The sequence below is a fragment of the Ziziphus jujuba genome, chromosome 10 (genome assembly GCF_031755915.1).
Source record: "Ziziphus jujuba cultivar Dongzao chromosome 10, ASM3175591v1".
Taxonomy (NCBI): domain Eukaryota; kingdom Viridiplantae; phylum Streptophyta; class Magnoliopsida; order Rosales; family Rhamnaceae; genus Ziziphus; species Ziziphus jujuba.
In genome coordinates this window covers 22,383,997-22,400,102 of record NC_083388.1, presented here as the reverse complement: position 1 = coordinate 22,400,102, position 16,106 = coordinate 22,383,997, and the positions used below count along the sequence as shown (strand labels likewise).

The following is a 16,106-nucleotide window of genomic DNA, read 5'->3' as shown; positions in this document are numbered from 1 at the left end:
AAAGAACATTTTCTTGTCCTAATGAAAATGATGATCACCGACACTGTAAGCAACTTGTGACAGCTACCTTATAATTTCCTTAGTATTATAACTAGGTTCAAAACTTAAATTCATGAAATGAACCTATAACGCTCTTACTCAATGACAAACAGTTTGATGACTTTAGTACCTATGATAATTCTTATCATGTATGTCCTCCAGTGGCCCAGCAGGCCCTACATTGGCCCCCAAAGAACAACGCCCAAAAGTCCTTCCAAATGGAGAGGAAACCAGATTCTGAATTAGTGACCCAAGAGAATCCCATTCCCATAAATAATGGAAGGAGAGCATTATCAATGATTTTATGTCTCCAAAATGAAAAAGGGTATTATAAGCATGGTTAGTTCGAAGATACTCAGCCATAACTCTTCTCCATGTATTACTCATACAGCAGTTTTAAAAGGAAATGAGTTGTGCAGGAAGTTGGATTCTTTCTCCAACTCAAAATTTTTGCTACAGTTTAGACAACGCATTCATACAATTTCAAAACGCCAAAAAGGCTCTCAGAAAAAATATTTATCCAAAATTGGCAAGCTACACAAGCTCTAAGCTGCTATTTGACAACTGAAATTACAATTAACCGGGCAATAGATACCTGTAGGATCACCCATACCATGAATCTTCAAGTCCTAATTCGTTTCAATGATGGTTTATAAACACGATTATTTCCAGCATGAATGGCAGTTGCGTGTTATAAAGAATGTGGACATAATCTGGATACACAACACAGAAATTGGTGAGCATGCACAGGAAAACCATATGAAATTCAGATATTTTTGCATTGATACACTTTTATAAATTAGAATTTCCAAGTATATAGAGTTTCCCATTTCTCAGTCTCAGACTTTCAATGGCTTGAAATTATAGGCTTGCGTTTAATACACAGGCTATAGCATCAAAATAAAGTTTAAAACAGTATTCAAGTCCCTTATTCTTGTTACTAAAGCATGATGTACTTTGGTTCGAGAATTATTGATCTTTCTAAACAAAAGCTACCGACTCAAGGAGCGGCTAAGTTCAATGCGTGATTTATGCTCTTTTTTCTGGTGATGTGATTTTAATCTTTAGAAAGCATCAGAACAGTTACCCCATTATGGTACACTTTATATAAGTTATGTGGGAATCAGATCCTAATCCAATAGAAATAAATTGATAAACAACCACTAAATCTGTCATTCAACAAACCTGCTAAGATGACTACAGAACTGTCATTGATATAGCAGCAGAACGAAGCTTCACTCCATCATGAACCCATTTGGACTGTGGGGCAGTTGCTCCAGCAATAATTGCCTACAACATTAATAAAGAGAAATGTTTAGTTGATGAGTCAAACATACCTTGATTTTATAGGATGGATTTTGAAGCATTAAGTTTGCTGTTTCAGCATGACTGTAAAGATAGTTGTTACATATATGGCATGCTATACATTGGATTATACCACAGTTCTTGATAAGAAATCATATAACTCAATTGAAGTGTCTTAACACATGTAGTAACAAACCTTTCCGCTGTTAACAGCAGTAAATAGCGCTACATGTTGATCATTTTGGCCAAATTCATAGTAATAGTAAGTCCTGAAACATATCAAGCATTGAAACATCAATTATTTGTGAAAGATAGAGAATATAACTTGCAAATCTACTTGAACATGGTTTAAACAAAAAGTATAGCCCTGGCATCAACTTGAAGATGAACTTACCTGAAACCTTCTTCTTCCTTTATTTTTATTGTCCGGGCAGAGTATAAAGTTGCCCCACCTGTCATTATAGAATGGTTCAAACTCGGAACATATACCAGATATAACTGAAGGAAGAGCCAATAAGGAAATCAGAGACCATTCCTCCCATATAACAATGGGAACATCTGGTTTTAGGAGGAGAAAATATGTACTTCAGATCTATATCACCAGCAAGATAAGATTCAAACAAGTTGTGGTTCAATATTAAAAAATGGTCAGAAACAGGATTTATATTTTATATACCTGGAACAAAGATTTTTGCAGCAGCCTTCAAGGAACCTAAATCTGTTATGTCTTTGGCCTGTTCAAATTGGTAACATAATGTAAATTCTATGAGAAGTTTATCAAGTAAATCATAAAGAGGAGCAGAACAACCAAATGCCAAACTATATGCAGTTGAATCCTATAAATTATATGCATCTTAGACAAAAGGTATCAAGAAACTCCATGATAATAACACAAACCTCTAAGAAAGTGATCTTAAGTTGATTGGTTGAACGAATAACAACACTCAAAACCTCAGATCTGTGTCAACCAATAATAATAAAAAAGATCAAATATAAACATTGGACAGCTTGAATAACTACAATGACAAAAAAGAGAATGCTTTTAGCATCTTCTGTTTGAGAGTATTAGATTCCACCCCGAATTTTTTTTTTTTTTTCCCCCTTTTCTCTTTTAGTCTTATGAATTTTGAGATGAATAACTGTCCACAAAGGCATTAACGACAAGATAATTTTCTAAAGAAATTCATACCCATCAGCAGATGCAAACCGTGCTGCAAATGTTTTGGGTTTCACTTTATCTCCATAAAGAGTCAATCCAGCATTGTAATCCTAGAAGTACGAAAATAATAAGTGAAGATCAACAAAATTCTGAACTTTTGAGAAATATAAATAGAAACTTAACCTTCATAGCGACTTTACGAAACCTCAAGCCTCAACAATATGATTGTCATATTGTATACTTGACAGTAAATATATCACAAACTTTCAACATCTTGTTAAAAATTTCAGAACGTAGCACCAAGTTAAAAAAGTTATAATTTTTTTCCTTTCAAACATTATGACCATCGACAATGGGTGTAAATAACAACAAAATCATACACGGTAAAACACATTATCATCGACTGTCCAATATAATTAAGCATAAAGAAAGGAATTTGCATTAAACCAATAACAATATAAAATAGGCAAAATCAGGAGGGAAAATCTTTATAGTACCCATTATTTTTTTATGGTTTTATTATTACCTCAGGCTCCATAACGTCCTCAAACTCGGGAGGTACCCTAATGGCGAAACCATCACCAAAGAACTGGAACCAAGATTTGGTATTTGCAATGCCGGAAAGGGTCTGCTTTGCAGGAGCTGAAGCTTCTTCAGAAGAATGAGCAACGAGGAATTGTTGAGGGGTTAACGAAATGATAAAGAGTGAAGTGGTTCTGAGGATCAAATGTCTCTTAGAAGTGGTGGTGGTCAGAGTGGCAGTGAGCTTTGGAATGGTTAAAGAAGTGGGTTTGGGGATGGTGAAGTTTGGGTTTTGAAAAGGGTTTGGTGGGTGTGGAGATAGGGAGAAAAGAAGAATGGCCATGAGAGAATGATGATGATATTCATCGCTGACCAAAATTTGGAGGGAGATAATGTGGGGACGGGGACTGGCCTTTTAGTACGCGTGGGATGGTAAAAGTAGTTTTTGGAATTTAGATAAACAAAGGGGTAAGTATGGTCATTTCGACAAACGTTTTCATGCTGTTTTTGGATTTTAAAAAATACTACTTTTCTCAGACTTTGAATCTACAATATATTTCTTAGTTACATGGATTTTTGTACTGCTAAGACCAAAATGCCCTCACGGCTTTCCATGGTTGAAATATTATATAAACGTTATCCTCACACATATCCAGCCAGCCAATCCACAAACCGAATAATTCCAAACCACCCAAAAAACCAAACTAAACAGAAAACAGAAGAAAAGGATACTGAGTTACTCTTTCTCTATCTCATGGTTCAGCATTGCTGAAATTTGTTTGCTTGTTTTTCCTTCCCATGGAAACCATTCTTTCTTCTCACTCTCTCTCTCCTCTCCTCAACCCCAAAACCTGCTCTACAACAAAGACTCTTTTGTCCCCCTCACTCAGATCAAATTCTCTCTTCTTGGCCAAACCCATTACTTCAAGCCTCAAGAAGCAGACTTCTCAGTCACTCAAACCATCTTCACCGATACCTACAAGCTGGTTTTCTTATGCTCAACAAGGACTAGCAGCTCTTGCACTCTCTTTGGCTCTCAATTTTTCCCCAGTCTTGGCCAGTGGCAGTGCACTTGCATCAGAGTTTGATATCCTTAATGAGGGACCACCCAAGGATTCCTATCTTGTCGATGATGCAGGCGTGCTTAGCAGGGTTACAAGAACGGATTTGAGGAATTTATTGTCAGATTTGGAATCAAGGAAGAACTTACATATCAATTTCATTACTGTTAGAAAGCTCACAGTAAGTAAAATTATATATTACGGTATGCGTTTGTTAATATGAATGTAGTAGCATTGTATTTGTTTGAATTTTTGACTCTCTAAAACACCCGTTTGATTTTATGAAGAATGGAATTATACGAACTTACCCAGAAGAGCATAGTCATGGGAAAAACTGATTCTTTTTTTGTTGCTGAGAAAACTGAGGGAGAAAATGGGAAGAGAATTTTGATATTACATGTAAGGCTGTATAGTTATATACATATTGTTCAACTTTAACTCAGATTATGGAAGCCTATTGGGTTGTTTTATCTGGTCTTCCGGGAATGTTAAGGTTGGAAACTACAATTTTCAACTTCCAATAAGTTATTTTGGACCCCACTTTTCTATTTGGTGTCCTCAGTAATCAAATTGAGCTTTATGGTTAAACAGTGAAAAATGTTGGAATGCTGAATAAGAGTTGGTTTAGAAATTATGAATAAATCTTGAAATCCATGAGTTGATGTACCAGTATCCAAATACTTCGGATTTCTGAGTTTTGGAATTGAAAGTTGAAAGCAATTGATTGCAGAGCAAAGCTGATGCTTTTGAGTATGCCGACCAAGTTTTGGAGCGTTGGTACCCCAGTATTGAAGAGGGCAACAACAAGGGCATTGTAGTGCTTGTCACCAGTCAAAAAGAAGGGGCAATTACTGGTGGTCCTGCCTTTGTCCAAGCTGTTGGAGAGAATGTCCTTGATGCTACTGTCTCAGAGAACCTACCTGGTAACTTTGCCTTCTGCATGTTCTTTATGTTTAACTAATGTATTTATATTAGCTTGATAGGTATAGTTGGAGTCATTTAGTAGCAGCTTAAGTTTTTAGAAACGACAGTCCATATCTAGATTTATCTCAAGCCAATTCCTACAGCAACTTCCTCTTGCATTAGGATGTTAAGTGATTATTTTCTGAAAGTTAGTGCTATTAAAGTAATCATGTTGTTGAAATTTGCGCTTGCAGTCTTAGCTACAGATGAGAAATACAATGAAGCTATAATTAGCAGTGCAAAACGGCTAGTTGCTGCCATTGATGGACTCCCAGATCCTGGAGGGCCCACGTTTAAAGAGAACAAACGTGAATCAAATTTTAAAAGAAAGGAAGAGACAGAAGAGAAACGCGGACAGTTCTCCCTTGTTGTTGGAGGTTTATTGGTGATTGCCTTTGTTGTTCCTATGGCACAATACTATGCTTATGTTTCCAAGAAGTAAGACTATATTTAGAATTATATAATTTTTCTATCCAGTCTACTTCTCGTTAATTACTTTTTCATGTATAACATGAAGTTATACAGGTGATCTTGTTTAAATAATTGGAAAAAAAAAAAAAAATTGCATTCAGAGGCAAAGGGCACAGTTTTTGTTAAGTATGTAGAATATGTAATGGAGCTAAGTTTTCCAATTAACTTGGAGTGTCAGAGTTCATTCTTAATGCTTTGTAAGTTAAAACGTGGATATGACTGTATTACCATTCCGAAGTCTCAATCTTTTTAGCCAAGTACCATATTGAAAATATAAAGTTTGCTGGCTTTTGTTGTGAAAATGACATTTCACTCTATCTGCAGAATGAGGCAGAAAGAAAACAATTTTTTCATGGTCTATTTCAACAAAACGATTCTACTGTATATCAAAGGTGGCATGAATTGTGTTTTTTTATTCAATCAAATACATTCTGTCATATTCCCTTACAACAAACAAATACATAGTAAATGCAATCGTAGAAATAGTATTTGAGAAATATAATGCCAAATGATGATGTACAATGTTAGCATTTCTGGCCTACGGGCATTATGAATAGAATTTTCAGAAATTGGTTCTTGTTGGCTTACAGTTATTAGTAGATTTTAAAATATTCGAAAAGAGGCAAGAATAAAACTACAATGAGAAGCCTTTAAAATTTGATCTTCAGAGGGAAAGGCATTTCATCTGAGAAGGGTGGATCGGAATAGTTTCTGGTGAGTGTTTGTAGAGAAACATAGTGGTTTGCTGCCTCTGTATAGTGAATTCCATCCCAACTGACATACTCAGAACTATCATCACACCTCTGGTTGTGACTGAAGTTCAATTCAAAATCTTTGTGTGACGACAGCGTATTTGGTCATTATGGTTCAATGGTGGACCTCCATACCCGCAGGAAGCCATAATAGGCTGTTCAAATCCTGCAGGTAATAGTTCATACAAAGCTAAAGTCAATATGACTAAAGCAAAACTAATTTATCTCTAGGGCTTAAAAATGAACTCGATAGTCATAAGAGATACTAACAGTATCGATAGTAATTTGCAACTAAGTTGGATTTGATGGTGAAGATATCAACATGTGTTTTATTTGCATCTTCATATTGAACCCTGCAATTTTTCACAGAGAGAATGAAGCTGCAGATTGAAAACTTTAGCAGCTTCATTGTTGGAGCTGCGACATCCTAGCTCATCAAGCTTTGATGGATAATTTCCAAATTTGACTATTGTCTTCGGCAAGCATCCAACAGGACCAGTGTTGTGTATCCAAAAATTCCTAGTCCCTTGATCATATAGCTCCTTAAAACCAACCCAAAAAATGATACCAAATATTGGCAAACCAATGTTGATTGTTTAATCAATACTAGTTTTGCTGTTTAGTTGTCAAATGAAGCTTGCTTACCTTTATTCCTATTTTGAATTCTAACAGAATGTTCGGAATCAAGGCAAGTACGTCGTCCGAAGTTTTTGGATAAAGGCAAGAGAAATATCATTCTGGCCCATATCAAACATGTAGAGCCCCTTCTTGAAAAAGCTTTTCCTTGTCAGATGGTTATCAAGTTTCTTACCTGAAAAGAAATATGAAAAAAAATTATTTAGATTTTTGTCAAACATTCCTTTATTTCTTTAGATCATCTATATGCTAAGGACTTGCATGTCTTTCTTGAAGGAAATATTCATCAAGTACCTCAAAGTTTCATGAACACACCTTAAGTTAGCAATTCAAGAACCCGGGACTTGAAATGGAGGAACTGAGACACCTGAATTGCAAAAGAAAATGGACTGACAGATGAAGTTACAGCTGCCGCGCGTAGACTCTGCAGCTGCAAAATTACATCCTTTTCGGAAACTTGGATTTCCGACTGAATACAGATATGAATGTAGAAATAGCAGATCCATTGCTTCCACTGCACACATTATACATGAACAAATAAGGACAAAAACAAGCCAACAAGAAAAAACAGAGGAAAACAGGGAAAATAGCAAAACAGAGGTTCAAGAAACAAAGATTTACTAAGAAAATCAATGATGACAAGGCCATCACAGTATCTACCAGATGGTTAATGGAAGTAACTCTGTCCATTTGGAGGGTCAAGGTTCTGAATCCCGGCAAAGACAAGCCTCGCTGGTGTCGGAATTTAAATCATCAAAGTTGAAAGCAGCAGGGAAGTTGAAGTGAATGGATTTGGAAAGAGGCAAACACATGGATATTGAGGTCAACATCAGGTAAACAATCCAGCTCCTTGAGGCCATAGAGCCTTCTTTTTTTTTTTCTTTTTTTTTCTTTTTTTTCTTTTTTAACTACCAAGGCCATTGTCATTATGCTCTTCACCTTTTTAGGCACCAACTGCTATAATTTTATGGAATCTCCTGCTAAAAAATAATAAATAATATTTATGGAAATTTCATAAAGTGGCCTGTTTTAAAAGCAAAATTTAAATTACCGATTCATAGTGGAAAAAACCTATCATTTTGACACAATTTTATGTGAAATACCTAAACTGATTTTGTTACCAAAACAAAACAACTTCAACAACCTTACTTTTCAGCATCTTGATCCAGAGGTAGATAAGATTTTTTGGATTTTTTTCTTTTTTTTTTTGGCTTAAATGAAATAAAATAACTGATAATATTTTATGTTCATTAATTGCATTCATGTTCTTTTCACAAACATAATATAATATGATATTGGATACAATATAATATAGCTATCGAATTTTTATAATGACCTGCTTTTAAGGCAAAATTTAAAAAGTGTTCCATATTGAAAATATATACATATATATATATATATATATATATGTATATGTATATATATACTTTTGACCCACATTTTTGGTGAATTATATAAATTGCTCTTGTTTTGTTTTAAAAAAACTTCAACAACCATACTTTTTCAGTTTCTTTAACAAGATAAGACATGTGGTATAATAATTTTGATACGTTATTTAGTCATATTATTTTGCTGAACAAATTGATATCTACAGTATTATTGTTTTAACAAAAATGTGGTTCATTTTTAGAATCTTAATTATTTTGCAGTTGTATTTTATATATATATATATATATATATATATATAAAGAACAAGAAGAAACGAAGATACATCTCATCCAAGAAAGATTGAAGCCACAAAGGCCATCTTCTAACCGGATACGAACATTATCAATGGAAAGATAAAATATAGCTAGCTAATCAGTTGTTGAACCCAAAAAGTAAAACCGGATTATATGCACTTGTTTTTTTTTTTTTTTTTGGGCTCAGGATATATGCGTTTGCTCTTTGCTATTTTTTTTTTTAAATAATAAAACATAAGAATTATTATTTATACTCTTTGCTTCTTCTTTTTTAAATAATAAAACATAAGAATTATTATTTATAAAGATATTTATATATATATATATATATATACACACACACTTTTGATTTTGTTGAATAATTTTTCTCAATATGCTTGTGTAATCTAGTGTTATAGAATAAATTTCTGTAAAATTGATTTCTAATCTTACCCTTACTAGAATATAATTGACTAAAAACTACCCTTGTCACATTATTTTTCAATTTCACTTAAATTATATGAGTGATATGACAAAATAAAGATAATGAACAGATATAAATGGATATTCTTTTCATAAAAGATAATACTGAAATTATATTTTTAATTAAAAAAAATGATGCTACTGGATTATCTCAAAAAAAAACACATTAGGATTTATTCGTTATGTAAATGTAAATCCTAATTCGTTATGTAAGAATGTTTGAAGGGTTAACCAGCAAATGATATATGTATTTTGCCCCTATAATGTACAGTATTATATAACCAGATGATAGTCACCCATCCATGATGGTCAACTTCACTTATTATTCTCTCAAATCTATTTCAGTTAAGCTCATCATATTATTGAACATTTTATTGCAGTATTGGCTAGAGAATAAAAATACAATGAACTTGTATTTTTTGATCATTCAATGAAGCTGTAATTACGAGAGCCAAACAGCTGTATGCTGCCATTGATGGACATCCAGACCCTTCCAGGTGGAACAGTTTACTTCATCTTGCAGAAAAATGAAGCAAAAACAAATTATTTGTTTTGGTCATATATGTATTTTCTTCTGCTAAGTTATGCATCCACAATTCATCAAAAAGAAAACATTCAACACCATACTTTATGAGTATCTTATCTACATTAGGGTAAATCTTAATTAAGATATTTGCTTGCTACTCATAAGATAAATTGTTATTAATATCATATCTACTCATAAGATATTTGCTTGCTTTAGTATAGCCAAAGCATAAATATTAAAGGAGAAACTACTACATACTAACCAAAAAAAAAAAAAAAAAATGAAAAAAAAATGAAAGAATGAAATAATTATTAAAACAAGTCAATAGCCCAAATTTGCTCTTCTAAAGCCTAAGGATTCATAAGGAAAAAGACATTTGTCTATCTTTTTTACAAAGGTGGATCAGTATAATTTCCAGTCAGTAAACGTTGAACAACAAAGTTATTTGCTGCCTGTGTGTAATGAATTCCATCCCAACTCACATATGCTGCACTGTTACTGCATCCTTTAGCTGTGGCTTTAGTTCCATTCAAGGCCACCGTATGACCGCATGCTACATTGATATTATAGTTCAATTTTCCACCTCCATATCCACAGCAAGCCCTGATAGGGCTTTCAAACCCTGCACATTATTATTGTTCACCACAAAACCAGAAAAAAAAAATCAATACAGAACTTTGACCGTCATCAACTACTTTCATATTATTGTAAATGACAAGGGAGAGTTATAAGTTGTCACATATTTAACTTACCATATTTAGTGTGATTTGCAATCAAGTCGTATTTTATGGAATAAATATCAACATATCTAACATTGACATCTGGGTATTGAGTCTTCAATTTTTCACAAAGTGCATGAAGCTCCAAATTGAAAACTCTAGCTGCCATGTTGTGTTCTCTAAGACATCCAAATTTGTTAACGTTTGTTTTGTCTTTTCCAAACATGCCAGTTTGAAATTGTGCAATATTCTGAGGCAAGCATCCAGCAGGACCTGTGTTATGTATCCAAAAATTCCTTGCCCCACTATCATATAGTTTCTGAAAAATCAATCCAAATGAATCAGAGTGAAACACATGCGAAATTAATAATATAATTAATGACGTTTGCTTACCTTTATTCCAGATTCGAATTCTTCTATAACAGTGGGAATCCAGGCTAAAACCTCCTCCAATGTTTTAGGATAAAATGCACCGGCAAGATCATTCTGGCCTATATCAAACATGTATAGCCCCTCCTTGAAAAAGTTTTCTGCTGGTATATACTCATCAACCCTGGCATCTGAAAAACAAAAAAAGACAACATATAAAAGTGCCTAATTATTTCCATCCAAAGAAAATATGCATCAATGCAATCAAATCAAAGTTGGTTTTCTGAATGTTTACAACAGTTAAAGAGCTCAAGATTCAAGATGATTGATAAACATACTTTGAGGTAGCAATTCAAGAACCCGGCTTTTAAATCGGAGGAACTGATCCACCTGAATTCCAAATGAAAATGGGCAGAATGCCGTAGGAGTTACAGGCATGATAGTAGATCCTGCAGCAGCAAAATTGCACCCTTTTTGGAAATTTGGCATTCCAACTGAATCCAGATATGGATTTAGGAAGGGAAGACCCATTGCCTCCACTGCATTTGATTACCAAAAATGAAATAAGGATTAAAAGAAACAAGACAATAGCCATAGAACAGAGGAAAACAGAGGAATGAAACAAAACATAGCATCATGATTTAGATTTTTACTAAGAAAATCAACAATGAGACGGCCATCACAATATCTCCCAGTTCTTCTATGGAAGTATTTCTCTCCATATGGTGGGTAAAGGGCTTCGATACCGGCAGAGAAAATGTCCCCGGTATCAGAATTTGAATCACCAAAGTTGAAAACAGCAGGGTAATTGAACTTTATGGAATTAGCAAGAGTCAAGCAGATAGAAAACAAGGAGAAGATCAAGAAAACACACTTCCTGGATGCCATTTTGAAAAATGCTAACAGTGATTCACTGGTTGTTAGACTAATAATGCCCTTCACGTTTATCTAAGCACCAAGTACAATGATTATAGTGCCTTTTATTGTTAGAGAGAGACGTGATTTAGATAGACTTCCTTAATCAGCCGTTTAGTCTTTATCTCCTAGAAAATTAAGATAACTAATAAATCCCTGTAAAGTAGTAAATATTTTGTAACGGTAAAAAGATTATCTAAGATTATAAATTCCGGTAAAATAGCAAAGCAAATATTTGTGACAGTGAAGTTGACACTAAAAAGACTCTCAAAGGGTGAGAAATTTACTGAGAAAATCTACAATCAAACGGCCATCACAAGCCCTCCCGGCTGGTTTTTTGAAGTAGTGCTCTCCATAAGGAAGGTCCAAACCCATTCCCAAACCAGAAGTCATTTCACCAGTGTCAGAGTTTGAATCACCAAAGTTGAAAACTGCAGGATAGTTGAAGACTCTCGAAGAACTTGCTAGAGGTGAAACAATGGAAGAAAATATGATAATTTGGAGAAACAAGAACTTGGAAGCCATGGCTAGTAGATCAAACATCAACTACCGAATACAAACACTATGATGGACATAGAAAAACAAAGCCCTGAGGTGTTATAATATAGTGCATGAATGATGTGACAAGTGACATGTCATTATTTTAAATTAATTTAATTGTTAAAATATTAATATATAATTTAAACATGGAAAAGTGAATTATTAAGAGATAAAATGTATATAAGCCGATAGAATAATAGCATGTATATCACTTGGTAATAATAATATTAAATAAAATCTCGATATACTTTTGTTTTTATTTTTATTTTTTATTTTTTATTTTTTATTTTAATGAAAGAGTTTGTTTTGATTTTTGTTGATTCTGACATCCTGTTTATTATATTTTACTCGGTGCAAAATCTCCACCACCACGGCCTGACATGAACTGAATCAAATCTTCATTGATTCCCATTTTTATGTTTTCTGTTAACTACGTGTCACCGACAGACTGTAAGAAATTTGTTAGTTTGAAATTCGAGAAAAGTTTACCTTATACTTTTTAATATCATTTTGTTAAAATGTACAAGAATGTTATAAGTCCTTCAAAAAAAATAAAAGAAAAAAAGAAAAAGTAAAGAATTTACCAAATCTTTGACCTGTTGCCATTTGCTGAAATTTGATGATTTATAGAGTAATAGTAGTGATATTCCACTTCATCTGTCAGAAAAATGAGGGAAAAAAAAAAAAAAACAAAAACAAAAACAAAAACTCTCATTTTGATGGTGCACTTTCCCACTAAATTTGTCAGCATAGATATTAAATACCAAAAGACAGAGATTGATGAAAGATAATAGTTAACTCTAAGGGCAAGTAATGAATGGAAGGGTGTAATGGAAACTTCAAGTTTCTCTTTAAGGCCAAAAAAGCTTGAAAACTTCACCTACCTTAGCTTTACTTGGCTCCTCTAAGCCATCAAAACCCAATTACGGAAAACAATTGCATTGTTTATTAAATGTAGCAAGGCTTTTTTTTCCCCCGGTCACCTCCATTTTTATCATATCACCTTATAAAAACAAATACATCGTATATGTGAGAAACAGAGAACCTAATGCCAAATGCTGAAATACATTAGTATTAGTTATGGTTCTTGTTAGGCTTACAGTAATTAGCAGATTTTTAAGAAATTGGGAAAACAGGAAAGAGTAAATGTTGTGCCTATTAAGGCTTGATGTTCCAAAAGAAAGGCGTTTTGTCTGAGAAAGGTGATCAAAATATTTCCCAGTGAGTATTTGCAATGCAACATACTTATTTGCTGCTTCTGTGAAATGAATACCATCCCAACTGATATTATGGTACTCCAAGCTTTGGCTGTGACTGAAGTTCCGTTTAAAATCTTTGTCTGACCACAAATAATTTCACTATCAAAGTTGAATGGTGGACCTCCATATCCACAGCAAGCCATCATAGGTTGTTTAAATCCTGCAAATTGTTGTTACGCACAAAATCAATCTCCATGAGCTTAATACTGCCATAACGGAAATCTTATGTGACAGATTTGCCCTCTCTACTTTATTTGTGAAAGAGGGAGTCAAAACAACAGAGTGACAAGTGCTAAGAGATGCTAACCATATCGAGAGTAATTTGCAATCAAGTCAAATTTAACGGTCACAATATCAACATGCGTAATTTTTGCATCTGCATATTGACCCTGAAACTTTTTATAAAGGGCATGAAGCAGCAGATTAAAATCTTTAGCAGCTTCATAGTGGGAGCTTAAACATCCTAATTCATCAAGCTTTGATGGGTCAGTTGCTGGCCCCTTGGTCATATAGTTTCTGTAAAGCAAGCAAATAAGTCAAGCAAAGAGTGACAAAGCAATGATCAATTAATTCTATGCAAGTTTTGTATAACAGAAGTAGTAATCGTCCTTTGTCCAGTGTCGATGAAGCTTTACCTTTATTCCTGTTTCGAATTCTAATAAAATGATAGGAATCCAGGGAAGGATCTCATCCAATGTTTTGGTTAAAAGAGCAAAAGACAGATAATTCTTTCCTATATCAAACATCCAGAGGCCCTTCTGGAAAGAGCTTTCCATTGGCAAATATTTATCAATATTTATATCTGAAAACAAATAAGAAAAAGTACATTTCTGTCAAACATTCCAACAGAAGTTGCATATAATTTTTTTTTTTGAAGGATACATGCATCAATCGAACAAGTTTCCTGCAATCATAGCTCAAGATTGAAGATGTTGCATGGATACAACTTTAGATAGCAATTCAATAGTTTCACATCCAAAACACAACTTAAAAAACAGAGGAAAACAGGGGAGCATGAAGGACAATAGCAGAACAGAGCTTTAAGGCACAAGATTTACTACGAAATTCAATGCTGAGAGGGTAATCGAAGTATTTCCCAGATGGTTTCTGAAATCCATCAGATAACAGATTGCCGGTATCAGAATTTCAATAGCCAAAGTTGAAAAAAAGAACTGAATTTTGAAGTGCAAGTGCTGTACTTCAATGAAATCTCTCATAAGTTTTATAGTACTGAAGCAGCTCTTTTTAGGAGGAAATGATTTTCAATTACTTAGCACAGCATATAATATTTCAAGTATAAGGGTGAGAAATTTACTGAGAAAATCTACATTCGGACGGCCATCAGAAAATCTCCCAGAAGGAGTTTTGAAGTATATTTGTCCATTAGGTGGGACAAGGTGGAAACCAAAACCAGCAACAAATCCACCATTGTCCGAGTTTGAATCACCAAAGTTGAAAACTGCAGGATAATTGAAGTCTGTAAAACTTGAAAGTGGCAAAAGAAGGGAGAATAAGACAATAATTCGGATAATCAATATCTTGGAAGGCTTAGATGTTACTTCTAAACTCTTTTCATATGATCAAAGTCCCAACTACATAACAGCAATGTATAGTTGACCCAAAAAAAAAGAACAAAAAAAGTTATAGCAATGTGTAGCTGACAGCATCTCTCATAATCCAATATACAAGTACCTGGTAAAAATTCAGCAATATATTAGTGCTTACACTACCTGTCGTGACAAGTAAATTGTCTTTTTTGGCTTGTAATGTTTTCAAAAAGTGGATTACTTATCATTTGGGCTGTCTTTACGTGGACTATAGTTTATTCAAGTTTGCTTTGAATTAGTGAAGGCAAAAATGATATTCATGTATTTTATTTATTCAGCAATATAGGAGCTTCGATTTCATGCACTCGATATCGTGGAAAATTTGATGAGGTGCGTTATAAATGGTAGGCTGGCTTTACCGCTAATAGACATGCAAGCTTATATTCATTCTTTCCTTCCTGAGACCAGAAGGTTTCGAAAAGTTTAGACCCCTTTTGAATTGTTTAAACAGAAAACTGTTCTCAAAACAAAAAATAAGACCACTTGATTAGCAATTTTCAAAAACAGTTTTCAGAAAACAAATAAAAAAATAAATAAAAGTTAGAGATCAATAAAATGATATGATTTTCACTTGTTTTAAAAATAATGAAATACACATTGTTTTAATTTGTTTCTTTCATCGTTTCTGTTCGATCTGAGTTTTTTCCATCTTAGAGAGTGAAAGTTTTAGAAAGAGAAAATTTTAAGTTGTAAAGTTTTAAAGAGAGAGTTTATATACGCCAGCTCTATACTATATGTTGGAGAGAGAAAGTTATGGAGAGAGAAAGATACAGAATCGAGTCTTTGCGTATGTATCCAAATGTGTCGGATTGAAATTTTCTCATTCCATTCTTTTACGTTTCTTGTTTTTTTTCCTTCGAAAACTTGTTCAGAACAACTAAAAAATTAACACTATTCTAATCCTTTGTGAGCTATCACTTACATCAACTTTTTTTTTTTTATTTTTTTTATTTTCTTTTTCTTCCTTATCTTCCCAATGCATTTTTTTTAAAATTTATCTTAGTTCTTTTATCAGTTTTTTTTCTTCTTTTTTATTTTTTTATTTTTTACAAAAATTTCTTATATCAGTTATCTTTTTTTTTTTTTTTCTTTTTCCCTATCACGTATTCTTTCTTTTTT

At 33.5% G+C, this 16,106-nt stretch overlaps 3 protein-coding genes and 1 pseudogene across 5 annotated transcripts; 1 reads left to right on the top strand and 3 right to left on the bottom strand.

Annotated features, from left to right (window-relative positions):
• Positions 1 to 379: 379 nt before the first annotated feature.
• On the bottom strand, positions 380 to 3,434 carry LOC107411992 (uncharacterized). Of its 2 annotated transcripts, XM_016019681.4 has the most exons (8): positions 3,030 to 3,423; positions 2,534 to 2,613; positions 2,242 to 2,302; positions 2,021 to 2,078; positions 1,739 to 1,796; positions 1,541 to 1,613; positions 1,225 to 1,329; positions 380 to 752 (listed from the first exon to the last, which is right to left on the bottom strand). In XM_016019681.4, the coding sequence occupies exons 1-7, from the start codon at positions 3,366 to 3,368 to the stop codon at positions 1,237 to 1,239; spliced, it is 762 nt and encodes a 253-aa protein (XP_015875167.1). In that variant the 5' UTR covers positions 3,369 to 3,423; the 3' UTR covers positions 380 to 752; positions 1,225 to 1,236. The 2 variants fall into 2 exon arrangements, 1 of the variants encoding a protein (XP_015875167.1); XR_007239227.1 differs by lacking the exon at positions 380 to 752 and having other exon boundaries at positions 1,739 to 1,902; positions 3,030 to 3,434.
• Positions 3,435 to 3,681: 247 nt separating this feature from the next.
• Positions 3,682 to 5,711, top strand: LOC107411978 (UPF0603 protein At1g54780, chloroplastic). Its single transcript, XM_016019665.4, has 3 exons — positions 3,682 to 4,267; positions 4,817 to 5,009; positions 5,244 to 5,711. Exons 1-3 carry the CDS (start codon positions 3,824 to 3,826, stop codon positions 5,489 to 5,491), a joined length of 885 nt encoding a protein of 294 aa, XP_015875151.1. The 5' UTR covers positions 3,682 to 3,823; the 3' UTR covers positions 5,492 to 5,711.
• A 4,028-nt stretch (positions 5,712 to 9,739) lies between these two features.
• Positions 9,740 to 12,144, bottom strand: LOC107411997 (GDSL esterase/lipase At1g54790). 2 transcript variants are annotated; one of them, XM_025070306.3, is made up of 5 exons: positions 11,869 to 12,144; positions 11,005 to 11,205; positions 10,691 to 10,857; positions 10,331 to 10,616; positions 9,740 to 10,200 (listed from the first exon to the last, which is right to left on the bottom strand). In XM_025070306.3, exons 1-5 carry the CDS (start codon positions 12,122 to 12,124, stop codon positions 9,968 to 9,970), a joined length of 1,143 nt encoding a protein of 380 aa, XP_024926074.3. In that variant the 5' UTR covers positions 12,125 to 12,144; the 3' UTR covers positions 9,740 to 9,967. The 2 variants fall into 2 exon arrangements, with proteins under 2 accessions (XP_024926074.3, XP_015875173.3); XM_016019687.4 differs by lacking the exon at positions 11,869 to 12,144 and adding an exon at positions 11,320 to 11,623.
• Positions 12,145 to 13,279: 1,135 nt separating this feature from the next.
• On the bottom strand, positions 13,280 to 15,359 carry LOC107411962 (GDSL esterase/lipase At1g54790-like; annotated as a pseudogene).
• Between the last annotated feature and the right edge of the window lie 747 nt (positions 15,360 to 16,106).

Coding starts and splice junctions, on each gene's coding strand:
- LOC107411997 (XM_025070306.3), bottom strand. CDS start 12,124: ATGTTTGATCTACTAGCCATGGCTTCCAAGTTCTTGTTTCTCCAAATT. Junction 10,617..10,690: donor AATTCGAATCTGGAATAAAG/GTAAGCAAACGT, acceptor TTGATTTTTCAG/AAACTATATGATAGTGGGGC. Junction 10,201..10,330: donor TGCAAATCACACTAAATATG/GTAAGTTAAATA, acceptor AATAATGTGCAG/GGTTTGAAAGCCCTATCAGG.
- LOC107411978 (XM_016019665.4), top strand. CDS start 3,824: ATGGAAACCATTCTTTCTTCTCACTCTCTCTCTCCTCTCCTCAACCCC. Junction 4,268..4,816: donor TTACTGTTAGAAAGCTCACA/GTAAGTAAAATT, acceptor AATTGATTGCAG/AGCAAAGCTGATGCTTTTGA. Junction 5,010..5,243: donor TGTCTCAGAGAACCTACCTG/GTAACTTTGCCT, acceptor TTGCGCTTGCAG/TCTTAGCTACAGATGAGAAA.
- LOC107411992 (XM_016019681.4), bottom strand. CDS start 3,368: ATGGCCATTCTTCTTTTCTCCCTATCTCCACACCCACCAAACCCTTTT. Junction 2,614..3,029: donor AGGACGTTATGGAGCCTGAG/GTAATAATAAAA, acceptor TCGTACTTCTAG/GATTACAATGCTGGATTGAC. Junction 2,079..2,241: donor TTAAGATCACTTTCTTAGAG/GTTTGTGTTATT, acceptor CAATTTGAACAG/GCCAAAGACATAACAGATTT.